General features: G+C 39.9%; 1 protein-coding gene across 2 annotated transcripts in view; it reads left to right on the plus strand.

The window, feature by feature from the left end:
- The window catches only part of TRUB1 (TruB pseudouridine synthase family member 1), a 29,888-nt gene extending 17,394 nt beyond the window's left edge, over window positions 1-12,494 (plus strand). For both annotated transcript variants that reach the window (XM_064464225.1, XM_064464226.1), the window contains 5 exons: window positions 1,997-2,078; window positions 7,723-7,795; window positions 9,075-9,214; window positions 10,318-10,374; window positions 11,732-12,494. In XM_064464225.1, the coding sequence (XP_064320295.1) occupies window positions 1,997-2,078; window positions 7,723-7,795; window positions 9,075-9,214; window positions 10,318-10,374; window positions 11,732-11,946 (567 nt within the window). In that variant the 3' untranslated portion in view covers window positions 11,947-12,494. The remainder of the gene's footprint in view (window positions 1-1,996; window positions 2,079-7,722; window positions 7,796-9,074; window positions 9,215-10,317; window positions 10,375-11,731) is intronic.
- Window positions 12,495-14,933: the final 2,439 nt, after the last annotated feature.

The following is a 14,933-nucleotide window of genomic DNA, read 5'->3' on the forward strand; positions in this document are numbered from 1 at the left end:
GAGTTTGGTGACGTTGCAGTACTGCAGAAGGAGTCTTGTGGTAGGAGTTTGGTAGTTCTACAGTGTCCTTATCTTTATGGTTCTCCACATCTGCGTCGTAAATTTTGTTTAGGTGCTTCTTGTCTTGAAGCCTTTCTGCCTCCTCCAAAGCAACAAGTTTTAGTCACAACAGATCCAACTCTATCACTGGAATTATGAAGATCTGCTCACATGTTTTTATTAACCTCTAGAATAGTTGATGAGCAGTGTATCTTTCTAGCTATGCTATTAAATGTCAAGAACTAGATCATTAAATATCTCAGAAAGCAGGCAATTTTATAGTCCTAAAAGCAGATAAATATAACTTACAGTTTATTTAAATATTTGTTGTGGAGCAGTCGTCATCCGTGCTTCCTTTCATTTCATTTCCATGCATTCCAAAAGCATGTCAAGTTCAAGAATTTGGTTTTAAATGCATATGTTTGCAGAGTTGTCAGGGGATTCGGATATCTGCAGTATTTAGGAAAAAGGTAGCCTTACTGTGGTAAGCAAAGAATACAGTTATTTTTATATTAAAGTCTGCACTACACTGCCTTTTGTGTGACTGTTCCTGCTGCTTCCATTTTGTGGCAGTTGCTTGAAGAAATACATTCAAGTGGCAGGTTGTCACACAGAACAACGTCAAGGCATGTCTTAATGGTCCTGTTTTGTAGGTGTGATTTTTATGCCTGTACTAGTATTACTTGAGCTTGTTTGTACTTAGCAACTATATGCAAAAGGATAGATTGCATCAAAGAGTAAAATGTTAGTGCTTATACCTGTTTGGATGTGTTCCAGTAGAATTTGGTCAACTAACTTCTAGAAGACAATCCTTTTATGACTTGGTTCAAATTTATATTAGCTCAGTTGGGAGTAAGTTCATTGAAACCTTACTGGGAATTAGATGTGTGGAACACCTTCATTTTTCTCTCCCAGGCTATGTAAATGCTTTACTTTGAGGCCCATGGACTTAACATAGGGCTAAGGGAAATGTAATGGAATGGGTCAAACCACAGATCATAATACCTAAAGGTATCTCCAAACTTGACCCAAACTCATGTTACAGAGTGAGTCTTCATGTGTTGGCAGCATCATGAAAAGACGTGGGGCAGCTGGTTCATGGGAAGCCTTCCATCAGCTTCAGCAGATTCTGCCATATGCCCACAGCCTGGTGGTGCTTAGGGTGAAAATGTGGGAAAGAAGGATGTTGGGTGAAATGCAATAAGGACAAGAGCTACTGGCCTGGGAACAAGTTAATTCCTTCTGGCAAGCTACAAACACATACACTAAAGAATTCTTTAGAGAACTGTGTAAGGAAAAACCCTGAAACAGAAATATTCAGAGAACCCATGACGAGCAGAGATGCCACTCAGGGGCCTTGCACTCCTTGTACCGGTCACAAGGCCCTTACCAGCTTCCACATGTTCAAAACTCCAGCTTTAGCCTTAGGCTGTTGCATATCGCTACATTTCATGGTGGAACTGTTGTAATGCTTTGCCTTGGAAGTGGGTGTTTTGCTTTCAGATGTAAAGGTCTATGTGGTGTTGTCTTTTTTTTTTTTTTTAATTGTGAAAGGAACAGAAAAATTCTGTGAAAAGTGCTCTGTGCCTTGCTTCAACAGTGACATATGACACCCCACAGAAACTTTGATTTTACCACCCTATTTTTTTCCTTATGGTATTGATGTATTTATAGTAAAAATTAGATTCCATGTTGCTTCTTTCCGGGGTTTCTAAAACTGAAATCATAGGCACATGTAATGCAGAATTTTTATTTTTGTTTCATTCCTTGTCTTTTCATATTTACTTTTGCTTACCCAAAGTTGCTGGGTTGACTGTTCAGATATTATTCTTCCTGACCTGATTTGAAGTACTTGGTACTTTCAGTCTTTATTTAAAAAAAAAAAACAAAAAAACCACAACCAAAAAACCACCAACCTCGAGGACCTGACTCACTAATCTCTCTTTTTCCTTCCCAGAAGTACACTGCAATTGGGCTACTGGGCAAAGCTACTGATACATTAGATGCCACAGGAAAAGTAACTGAAGAAAAACCTTATGGTAAGCATAAATATATCTATATACTTGATGTAATTTGAAGGCATAAATGGTATCTATCATAGAAAAGCCAAAGAGATGTTTGGGACGCTGTGAATTAAATTTAAATGTGAAATCAAACTAAGATTATTTAATCTTCAACTTCAGTGCTCATATAATTCAGACCAGCTTCATGTAATTATGTCCAGTGAAAGTGTTCATTTATATTGGGAAAAAAACCAAAGCAGGCATTAGATTAGGAGGGAGAAAATAGAATTGGGCAGGACTGTATCATTTTAAATCTTTGACAGGCTGACAAATGGCATGCTGTGTCCAGTAAAATTTTCTTCTTTTGGTGTATTCCCATGAGTGCTTTTTGAGAAACACCCTTCAAGGCCAGTGTAGGAATGAAGTACTTAGATCTTCCCTCTAGGACACCCCTTTAACTACAGACTGCTCAATGTAAAATGGGGATGGCATAAACTACTTTCTACCTATGTTCACCTACCAAATCTTGCTCTTGCTTGCAAGTCTATGTCCTAGCAACTTTAATAGATGAACTTTTCTGACCCACAGAGGACAGTGTAAGAGTTTAAAGCTTCAAAACTAATCCTGACTTTGTTGGAATGGGCATTCCACAATACCCAGGGCATCCTAGAAACAGCATAGGACTAACCAGGAACACACCAAATATATTTGCCACTAATTCTTTCACAACCTGAGGAAAAACATAAAAAAACAATAAGTACTGGTTGCTTAGCAACTCTTACAGGTTCTACACTGTTTGTGGTACCTGGTAATAGGTACATGAAGTAAATTATTTTCTTTTTTTAATAGCATGATGAAAAAGGTAGCCTGGATTCCACCCCTCAGCCCCAGTCTCCGTTCTTTTGCAGTTTTTCTTTTTGCATGAGGCAGGCAAGTATGAGTTTCTCGTCCACCTTAACTTGGTGCATCATTCTAAATAGTATTATTTACTAGGTAATGTTATTCAGAGATGTTGGATCATTTGCTTCTGCTTCAGGATCAAGGTCAAAGTCTCTCTCTAAGCTTCTGAAGGACTGAGCATCCACATGGTGTTACAGTTGCCAACACTTCATGATGATGGGAGAACACTGTTTTGGTTTTTAGGTATACCTTCCAGGGAGTGGAATGCTGTGGTTCTGCTGCACTGAGTAGTATTTGTTGTAGATACTTGCTCACATATAAACTGTGAAATATTATTTCAGGTAGAATAAACTTCCGTGGTCAAATAATAAAAAAAATCTGTTTCCTGAAGCACTAGTCCTGCTTTTTTTAATTTTGTATTGTTTACTGTAGACAGAATTTAGAGTGTTGTTTTCATGCATGTTTCTTTCACTGGCAGCTCTTGTTGTAATAGTTCCCACCTCTGCACCACCTCATCTGTTATGGTGGTTTAGCTTTCTGTTAGACTGTGTGCTTGGGGAACTGATTTGGGTTAAGAATACCCCTTTAATTGAGTTGCATGAGTTTTTCGGTTGCATGATCCAGTTCATCATGTGGTCTCATGAAGAGCAGTATTGGCACTGCTGGGGCAGTGCAGTTTTGGGTGCTGGACAAAGTTTCCTTTTGCTGAAGCTGACGGCTGAAAAAAATGCTCATGAAATTGGTCTCAGTGGCTTTCTATGTTGATGCCAATCAGTCAGATTTGAATTCTTCAGAGAGAAGAGAACATGCATGCTCCTTATTTTACTCCATGGTACCTAGGTATTTCATATTTCCTTCCTTCTTCCTCTTCTGATATATCAGGTTTTTCTCATCTTTTCCAGAGTCTTCTCCAAGGCAGCTTGGTTTTCTGCATAATTCTCTGAGTGGCCCCCATCCCTAATCCCAGCTGGTACTCCAAGAACAGACGAACCAGTTATGAGCTGAATTTCAGCTTTCCTTTGACGCCTAGAAGGATCTTGGGAGAAGCAGAGCATCTGCTAGGCAATGTAAATCCTGCAGTGCCAGCAGCATCCAGGATTGGGCCTTAGTGCAGAGAAAGGGCACTAAAACAGCTTGCAAGACATGTAAAACTCTCCTTATGGTCCAGTGGAGTCATTCAAGAGGAGAGTGCCTGCAGAAGGTTGCCTGCTATATTAACTATAAGAAAGTGTTACATTTTAGTCCTCAGAGTGTCCCTAGACAGCAGTTTAGAAAGCAAACTGTTGTGTATTACAGTTAGTTGCTATGGAAGGTTGTACTGCAGAGAGCTCCTTGGGTCTAACCCCTCCTGAACTTCTCATAGATTTTTGTTTATTTCTTATCAGACAATGAATTTGCATTTCCACATGAAATTAGATTATGGTTTCATACTGCTCCCATGCTATCAGATGCTGACTTTGGAAGCAAGTAGAGTTTCGCGTTCCTCTGATTTTTTTCTTGAAGACATTAATGTTTAGTGCCCCTTTTCTTAGTGTTTGTAACTATGTACAGGAATGTGCATTCTGAAATCCACTTCCTCCCATCTGCCTTTGGACTATGGCCAGACATGGAGAGCAAAATTCATGAAGTTTTCTGCAGATCTCTGCTGATTATGCTGAAATATGTGTTTAACAGCACTACCTGAATAATTTGGAAGAAGTAGTCCTTTCAGCATTCCGCTTTGTCTGTTTGCAAATAATTTGTGCCGGGCCAGATTGAGTTGAGGTCATTGCTATAGTTCTGTTGGGCTGTCATGGATAATTGTTGTATTCTGTGTTGGTGTAGTTTGTTAACAAGTGCAGGGCAACATCACCCTTCAGTGGGGGCCTCTTGAGGCTGTGGCACAACTGGCATGTTTTGGTTTGGTAACTTTTAATTAACTTCCACTATGATTATAGCAGGAAAATGGATCAACAGTCACCAGTGTTCAGAAGCACAACTTCTTTAAAATTTTCATATTGGAAGCTAATAGGCTCTTTTTCAGTGTTTTTAGAAGCATTGGAGAACTGAAATTTTGGGTCCTTTGAGATGCTGATAGAATCATAAGTCCACTGGAAGACACATAGCCTGTGCAGAGATCACATAACCCCACTGTCGGTCTAAAGCCTTAGGAAGAAATTTAGAAAACAGGGTTGAATTGAAGGTTATCTGAATACATTCAATACAACACTCAGAGCAGGTCCAATCACTTTAGCTAAGGCTATTGTTATTCCTGGGGACTGGATGCAATTATCCCATGGGCCAAACCTCAACAATCCTCACTGAAATCATTGTGACCCAGGGTGGCAGCCTCCGCACCCCTCCCTGGAAGGACACAGCTACAGTTTAAGTCCAGCTTCTAGCAAAAACTCATAGTCCATGATAGAGCAGATGAGGATATTTGATATTTGCAATGAGGATATTGGGAGGAATAGGGTAACTCTTGGTAGGAAGGGTAGTGACAGATGTCTCCTGCAGAAACATCTCTCAACCCCTTATTCTCAGGGAGTGGAGAAGGGAAGTCAAACAGGGAAAGTTTTGGGACTATTGCTGCTAATTAGCCTTTATGGGTGTGTTCATATTTCGTGCTTGATGGAGGGTTGAGTCCAAATGCTGCCCTAAACTTGCCAGCCAGACAAGCTGTTAACCTATTAAACCCAAGCCCTCAGCCAGGTAAGGAGACCAGTGGGCCAAGGGCCTGGAGGGAAATAGTTGTCCTGGGAAGCAGGACTGCATTCCCCCCTGACCTGTGCTGTGGATGTAAAGCCGTGGGAGCTGAAAGGTGGTGAAGATTCCAGTGTAGGGTGTGTGCCCTGCAGGGCCACGCATCCAAACTGATGCCTGGGACAGATATGCAGTTTTGAACAGTAGTGAAACTGTTCACAGACGGTAGTGAAGCTGTTTGGGGTGAGACTTAAGAACACATTCTTTATGACTGAGGGCTGGATGAAAGCTCCACCAGCTTGTGTGGTGTTCTAGGAGAGGGCAAGAGTCCAATGCAATCCATTAACACAAAGGCAGTGCAAGCTGGAAGAAAAAAGCACAGCACGTGGCTTTAGGTTTTTAGAATGTAATAGCAGCCAGCTCATACCATGATGTATCGCAAAAGACAAATATTATTTATTCTAAATCTTAGGGAACTCATCTGTAAATATTTTCTTTGATAGCACACCATACAATTTTGTTAATGGCTTAATACATCATTCCTTACCTGGGGATTTTTTTTTTTCCTGAGATAGAGATTGCCTATAGCATGAGGCTAGATGCAACCTCTCAATCAGGGAAATATGAGATCAGAGCAGGAACTGAACTCAGGTGTCTCATCAAGTCCCTAGCCTCAAATGCAGTTTATGGGGTACAAACTGAAAGAGACACACATCTGAAATACTAAATTCTAGCCTGAAGCAACCTGGGGTTCACAAGAAGGCTCCCAGGATCACTGGCATAGAGCTGAGCCATGGTAACTTTCTGCCGTGAGGTTTTGTTGTGGTATGTCGCAAAACTAGAGTAATACAAACAGAAGATTGAAATAACCATGTAACAAGCTATTCAGAAAAAGATCCAGGCTTACTTTACAATTGACTTTGTTGTTCCTACCGCATATTCTCTCAGCATCCCTGACTGACTTTTGTGCCTTGCAGCCTCGCTGTTAATGACACTTCTTGAGGCAGCTGCTGGGGCCTAGGGACAGCATCTGCTCTTGAGGCTGCAAAGTGTGCTTTGCAGAAGTGAGGTACCACATTGCCATCTTCCAAAGCTGCTGTGGAAAGAACCTCTTTTTTTTTTTTTTCACTCAAAGGGTGAAGTACATCTGTTTTGTAAGACTTGCAAATAAATTCTGTTCCAAAACATAATGAAGGCTCAGCAAATCAGTTTGGTTGTTTTACGTTCCAGGATGCTGTTGGCTTAGCAGGGTGACGCTAATTTAATATAACTTATGAGAAACAGGACTAGTCAAGTCCTAGGCAGAAGTACACTGAAGTGCATTGTGATTACAGATCTTATGTTTGTACTCTCTAAATAAATTAGGGATGAATGTCGTCTCTATTGAATAGTATTTCAAAGGAGCTATTTAGGTTATAGCCATCTGATAAAAGTGGCACCAATGTGTATGCATACTCTTAAAAGAGTAGATTGCCTAAAGCAGCTATCTTTCTTTTACAGGATTTCTTCAGTAAAATTGCCTTACTTAATATATTAACAGTACCCTGGTGTGTGCTTGCTGGTTAGTAGTTCGATAGAGAAATTTGATGTGTTGTTCCAGATGCAGTCGTTGTCTTCACTGGAAAAAAAAAAAACCAAACCTCGACATTTTTGTTCTCTAATAATCTTGTATTTTTCCCTGCACTTAGGTACTCTTAAGAGAAGTTGCCATGGTTAGATGAGCATTTTATTCTTTTTGGTGCTTTAACAAAAATTAGAGTAGGACAAATTCTGTAGTTCTTGCAGAGTTCCCCCGAAAAATTAATTTGCAGTCCCAAGAGAGAGAAAATGCAAAAGAAAACTGTGTATATTGAGACTTCTCCCCTTCTGAAAGCGTCCAGACTGTCTTAATCACCTTGGATGGTTTGTTCTGCTATTTTTGTGATAATTCACACTCCTACCTACATTCTGTTTTCATCTCTTGTCTTTGGTGTTTTTCACCCGGTCTAAATTCAGATGAGAGGGACCTCTTCTTTGTATCTGTTTACAAAACGCGGTTGATGCCATTAGTGCCATGTGAATAATCAATGTTAACATACTTACTGTTTTCTTTCTACAGACCAGATAACAAAAGGAGATCTTGAAAATGTGCTGCAAAAGTTCATAGGGGACATAATGCAGGTTCCTCCGCTGTAAGTCCCACAATATTCAGACACACTTGGCAGTTGTGTTCAGCTGTGGGGACTTGCCAACAGAAGTCAGTTCTCTCAGAAATAAAAAGACACATATTGGCAAGAGGATAGAGGCAAGGCAGACTTAGGACTTCAACATTTGCAACTGCAGGTCACGCCCATTTGAACATCAAGCACAAATGGTAACCTGGAGTCTGGGTTTTTTATGGTAAATGTAAAATAGCAAAGCAGTCCTAAACAGCTTTGCAGGGCTTAGTGGCTTCTGTCCGTCCTGTCTTCCAATTATAAAGCAAAGCTCCTAGTCTTTAATTTTAGTTGTGGGGTAAGGAGAAGCTTACTAACATCTGTGTGGAAATGCCTTAAATTACTTCAAATCAGTTTTCTGAAAACTTGGAGTATGAATGAGTGATTAGTGACTGAGCTTCTGTAGTTTACCACATTTCTTCTAGCCAGGTGAGCCATAGTAGCTGGCAATATGCAAGCACTTAGCTTGTGACAGATGGCTTTTATGGTGATTTAAGCTAACACGCTTTCCTTTGCGTTTGCAATGGGTCGGTTACTGTGGTTCCAATGTGAGCCCTGTAAGGTCAGTAATTCAGTAGGTGTTCTGCTTCGTGTGACCTCTTTGAAATTGCCCTCAGCTAATTTGAGTGTGATCTTTTTTTGATTATCCTACGGTCATCTTTCTGTCAAGACCGAAGTTGGAGCTTTGCATAAAGTTTCATGTAATCAGTGAAATTAATTTTTTTTTGTTCCACAGTGGTCTCCTAAAAACCCTAGAACGAGGCTGTATAACTTGGGGGCTGCTATTTGGGGAAGACACTGGTGTGAGACGAGTAAAGGTGTAAGGCAGAATTACAGGAGTTGCCTGAGCAGCTCCCAATGCTCAGTTCAACATAACACTGAAACAGAGTATGTCCTGCAGACTTCTGAGGCAATATGTTAGAGGCAGCTGCAAGTGTTGCACCCCTTATAGAAATCCTTTGCTTCCAAAAACTACAAACTGAGTGATGAAACACTTTTAAATCTGTACAGCAAGAGATAAATACAAGACCATCTCTTGTTTTCCAGTTTACATAGCTTCTGGCAAATGAGATGATTCTGTGTCTAAGAGATTCCAGAAGTGCTTTCTAGGTTGGGTTTTTTTTGTGAGCACTTGGAGAGGATTAGAAGGGTAAAATGTTATGCTACTGTAGTACAATATTAACAGGATCTGGAGGATGGGAATCTTGTTCGATTACAACTGTATGACACAGGTTTTCATGCTCTATCTAATCAGCTATTCTGCTTTGAAGAAGGATGGAGAAAGGCTATCAACTCTGGTGAAGAGAGGGGAAGCAGTCGAAGCAAAGCCTGCTCGGCCAGTAAGAGTGTACAGCCTCTCTCTCCGACAGTTCCAGCCACCACTGTTCACACTGGGTAAAGGCCAAAGATTATTACAGAGAGTGATGCTCCTAGCCTGTTAGTGCTTATTTACACTCAGAATGGGAATAAGACAGTGAAATGGGTTTTATTTCCCTCAGCTACTCATGTTGGTGTGAGCCCATGTGCAGTTTCACTTTGCAGTAAAAGCACCGTATTTTGGTTTTAAGTTAAGCTGATTATATGTAATCTTTCTGTGAGGGAAAATTCTGAGAGGCTGGTCAGAGGATTATTTGCATCCATCCATGATTTTGCAGCCTCCAGCTCACTCCTCCTTTCTCAGGTCTGCTTACTTCACTTTGCCCACTCTTTTACCCAGATGCTCAGACTTGCAGGCATCTCTCCCAGGGCGCAGCAAGGACCAGTATTGGTTACCGTCAGGCCTCTCCTCAGTTGAGGAGGCAGGATCTCATCCTTCCTTCTGTCATACATGAAGAAACTTGGGTAGTACATTATGAAGCACATTAATAAACCAAAAAGACTAAATGTTTGATGCTACTGTGAGGTCAAGATAGTACCTTGCGTTGATCAGCTACCTTGTTGCCCCATAGTCCTCTGTTGGACCAGATGTTCTATGATGAGCAGGTATGAGTGACAGAACTCAGATGTGTTACTGCAGCCCTTTATGGTTGGGTGACTGGCAGCTGATCACTGGCAGAGGGGGAAGGGAAGGGCTGAGAGAGCAGGGGAAGTTAAAGGTGAATTTTAAAATTTTACTGGAGCTGCCCGTGTGCAGTATCTTAAAAGCATTGATAGTCAGTTTAGACTATACTTGAAATTCCTTTTCATCATTAGAAATATAAAATAACCTTCTGAAGCCTTTAAAATGAACAGGGCTGAAGCATTTGTTAAAATACCACAGCAAGTACTTAATTTCTAGAGAGTTCAGTTGCCATTGTATTTGCTTTCCCTCCTGTCTGGCTTAGCAATCTCATCCACACATATGTTACAGGATGAATAATTGATGTTGCATCCTATAAATATTTTATCACTGGGTTGTTTGCTTAGCGCATTTTTACATTTATGTGGGGGCATGGTTTCTCTGTAAAGTAGATTTCCTTTTGCACTAGCAATTTACCATGTCACTATTAACATTCCAGATGTTGAATGTGGTGGTGGCTTTTATGTCAGGAGCCTGGTCAGTGACATTGGCAAAGGTAGGCATGAAAAAACCATCACAGTTGAAGGAACGAATGTTTCTGTTTATGGAAAAATTTTGTCATTTTGTACATCTCCAGTGACCAGACCTATGTGTTATTTTGCAGAGTTGTAGTGCTATCACTTGTTTTTATATACGAAGGTATTTTCCTTGGGAGCATGAGGGAATGAAGGCTACATAATTGCTAGAGGACCTTGGGGGCTGGGGGCTAAAAACAGAGCAAGTAATAGCACTGAGCAATGTAATACAAGGCAAGGTGGGGATTTTGTTTTTCCCCCTCCATATGTTAAAGCTAACTCACATTAAGGGTGAGAAGAATAAGAAGAAAGATACTGTCTTTTTAAGCGTTATTCATCACATTTTGAAAACAGATTGTACTGAACATTACCATGCACACAATAAACCCTATCTGCTGGAAAGACTTCTACACTTGTGATGATTTTTCTAGTGTTTTCTTTCTCCTTTACCTGAACTGTGAATGGTTTTGTTTTCCCGCAGGGCTATTTGTCTTGTGTTCTGTATCTATCAAACTGCATGATGGAGAACAGATAATCCATTTCAATTTTTTTTTTTAAGTTATACATTTGCAGATCAAGAAGGCAAGTGATGTGGGATAACCCTATGAATTTCAATGTTGTTATTTGTGCTTAGGCAAGTCAAAGATTCTCTTTCTGTAACTGCCTTCTGAGCATACTGGCTTATGTTTAGTCCTTCAATGACAAACTGAGATAAAGTCTGTCCTCGGCTGGTTTCTTTTCAAAAATTTAAAATGCAGTGAAAATCTTTCTGCATCAGAAAGGATGGGAGAGAATATTTTAGTATACCAGTGTGCTTACAAGCCAGCTCTGGTTGCTGTACGTTTTGTAGCCTTTCATTATGTAATTCCATCCCGCTGATATTTATTTATCATAGCAGAGCATTTGTTTGTATTGTTTATTTTTCCACATCTTGGTGTGTCTTATCCTGATAGGCGACACAGGATAAAAATATCAAAAATCCTTCCTGAAGGCAAGAAGTACTGAGACCGCAAAGTCTGTGGAAAAATAGTACATGGTCCTCTCAGCCACTTATGTCATTATTTCCTCTATTCATTCTGATTTAAATCTGGAAAACCTTTTGACAACTTTTTGTCAGATTTTGAACTCTTTACTATACTGGAGATCGAATGAAATCAAAGGAATTCCTTGCCTCAGATGTAAGAAGCTGTAAATGAGTGATGAATCTTTATGAACTTACTTCTCAAACAAAGCAGAATAATGTAGAAGGCTACACGTAAAAATAAGTTTTTAGTGAGTTGCAAATAGTTAAACTTGACCGTGCACTTTTTCTAAATCCTCTTTTCTCCTTTACTGTAGAACTCTCTACCTGTGCCACTATGCAAGAGCTGACCCGAACCAAACATGGGCCATTTACGCTAGAGGAGCACACCCTTTATGAAGATAAATGGACAATTGATGAAATTGCACGATCCTTAGAGCATTGCATGTCTCTTCTCCCAGGAGAGCCATCTCGTAAAAAATTGAAGACAGTGCATCCTGGTGAAACTGCTGTGAGCTGCGAAGATAAGTGATAAGTTGGGTCAAGGAAAAAGACTGATGATTGAGACATTTTAAGATTGGATTGGGATTGCCTTCCCTCCTGTGTAAATTTACAAGTCTGTACTGGGAGGGTGACGAACTACAGTGGAAGATAAATGGTTCCTTTGTTTTCTGGGGTTAGAACATGCACTGAAAATATCCAGTGCTTGCTGTTTCTCATCTATTTTCCTTCTTGCATACTGTAAATGGGTCTGCCACTGATGTCAAATCTTCATAAACTTTTAAAGAACTTGTAGGGTGCAATATAGCTGTTGTTGCTAATTCCTCAATAAAAAAATAATAATCATTAAGGTTTGATAAAGACTTTTTTTGGAGCACATTTTTCTTCTTTATAGCTGGTAATCAAACCCTGAAATACCATGGTGACGAGACTGTCATGGCTTGAAGGATGCAAGAATGTGGTGTGGCAATTTGCTTTCCATTCCAGGATATGTTCATTTTATTGTAGTTTTTCCTACGCAGATTGTTCTCTCTGTCAAGTGTTATCCAGAGTGTATTAAATGTAGACGCTAACATTTTACGTTAAGTCTGAAATATCTGTGTAAGTGAATAGTTTTAAGTATAAACAAACCTCGAAGATAACTGTTTAACAAGTGCTCTGAAGAGTGCAGTGATCATTACAGGTGTACATCTCTTATTCTGGTACTATGACCCAGTTGGTGACCATCCATAATTTAAAGTATAGATACCTGTTGTGCCCTTCATAGGGCTTATGGAATTTCCTTTTGCCATCTGTGTATTGCTTGAGCTGTCTCCCGTGGATTGGATAGGAGGTTGGGCTTTGGCTGATTTGGTCCTGACTAGTTTTGTAGGCAACAGAAGAATCCTCCATCAAGGATCCTTGCTGAAGCCATTTTAATTCGATGGGGCAGTGAGGGCCTGCTCTACAGTTCATGTAGTCAACAGAATTTGATTGCACTGATTATTCCTCACCATTGCTTCCCTTGGGATTTTCAAAATGACTAAAAGACAGTTATTTGCTAAAAAAGCACCCTAATTTGTTTCCATGTGTGTAATGGACTGTCCTAAAAGGACTTCCCTGTGTATCCCCACACAAGTTAGTGGTATGTCCCTTTTCCTTGTTGTAATGAGGAACACGAGTAGTTTAAATATGTGTGTGATATCTGAGAGAAAGCCTTGCTTTTGAATTGTAACTGAAATGTCACCGAAGAGGACTGGACTGGCTGCTGTTACAGTTCTGTGCTGCTGCTGGCCAAGTGGCCTGCTGTGGCTTTGTACAACTCCTGCACCTGTGCTTCTGGGGTAGAGGGACTTGACTCTCTCACTGAGTGACTGAATGCTGTAGCGCCAAGTTTGTGTTTATATTAGGGTGTATCTTTTAGAGAGAGACATGAAAATCTGATTCAATGACTCCGTGTTAATGGACTTGCTACTTTCTGTGGTAAGTTATCGTGATAGCTAATTACCTCTATTGCTTAAAAGAAATTGTTTTATTCCCAGCTTGACTTGAATCTCCACATGCTGCATTTTGTATCTTTGTTTACACCTTACAAAAAGGTAGTATGTGAAATAATCAAGTTCAAACCTTACTTTCAATCTAAGAAATGAAATAAATATCCTGAAATTTCTCATTGCAGGATGCTCTTCCAGACATCTATAGGGTTTTTTTTTCATTTGTTTTCTAGGCAATAAGAAACTGAGGTCTATGCAAGATTAATGAAGCTTTCATTCAGAGGGAGGATAGAGTTTATGTTGTATTGTTCAGTAAACAGACAGTTTTCTTCTTTTGTATGTTCTTATAAAGAACTTAAGGGAAATGTTGAAAAGATCACAAGCAAATTGAAATGTTAGAGCACTGTAGCAGCAGCGTATGTAATGTACAGTATGGATGAAGTAACCGTAGTAAGAAATTTTGATTTCAGAGATGGGAGAAAAGAGTTGTGCTCAGTAAGAGGACAGTGGGAGACTAGTTGTTTCTTTTTGGGGTGGGAGGGTTGGGGGTTGGTACTTTGCATAGAAACAGAGAATAAAGAGATTATTTCCTCAAGAAATCAAGTAAAGCAGAAAATTCATTTTCCAGTATACTTATCTTGAATGATCAAAGAGTTTGAATGAAACACAGCTTCCCTTATTGTCTGAATCTGTACTTTCCCAAGAACCTAATTTATGTTAGCCCAGTGGTCTCCTAGATTAAGTTCTCATTTTAGTTATCTTCCTGCTTTTTTAAAAATAGCCCAGTAGATATAATTCTATTAGTCTACTTGTTTCATCTACAGGGATCTGTTTCTTTAAAAATCAGTGCAATAGAGAAATCTTTCTATTAATAGGGTACGTTTGTATACAGTGTTATAAGTGTCTAGCACATTTTTTATCTCACCTGTTTGTTTAATGCTCACCATGGCTTTCTTGCTATTCCATGTAAGGCCCCCTGATATTTTTAATTTCAGAAGGAGAATTATATTTTCATCAGCTTTCAGGTTAGCTTGCAGCTGGTCTGTTGTGATTATTGCTAACAGATCTGTGATCCTGAGAAGACAGGATCTGTTCCACGAAATGAAATGGCAATCAGAAGAAAGCGTACTGTTGACCGCAGCACGTTTTGGTTTAGGCTGCAAGTCCTAATGCATAGGGAGAGGAGGAAGGTTGTACACGTTCAGGAGTCTGCATAAGGTGTGTAGATAGTGTTTCTAAAGACTGGAGGTATCCTTCAATTTATGAATGCAACTTCCCTCAATGCTTTTATCCCTCTGTAGCAAGTAGAGAGACTTTCACCAGCTCTAGCTAGACTTTTTTTTTTCCTGGGATTCCTCTCATTTTCCCAGTGCTAGGTTCTGTCACCTTCAGAAATAAGGGCAGAACTTCTTTATCTCAAATTAACGATGAACTTCTCCCAAGTTGGGCAGCAAGTATGTTTGGTTGTAGTTGTAAATGGCCGGATTGCCCACAGCAGATAGGTATTCTTAGAAGACACACTGTAAAGGGTACGTAGTCATGAACA

This window comes from Phalacrocorax carbo, chromosome 12 (assembly GCF_963921805.1).
Source record: "Phalacrocorax carbo chromosome 12, bPhaCar2.1, whole genome shotgun sequence".
Taxonomy (NCBI): domain Eukaryota; kingdom Metazoa; phylum Chordata; class Aves; order Suliformes; family Phalacrocoracidae; genus Phalacrocorax; species Phalacrocorax carbo.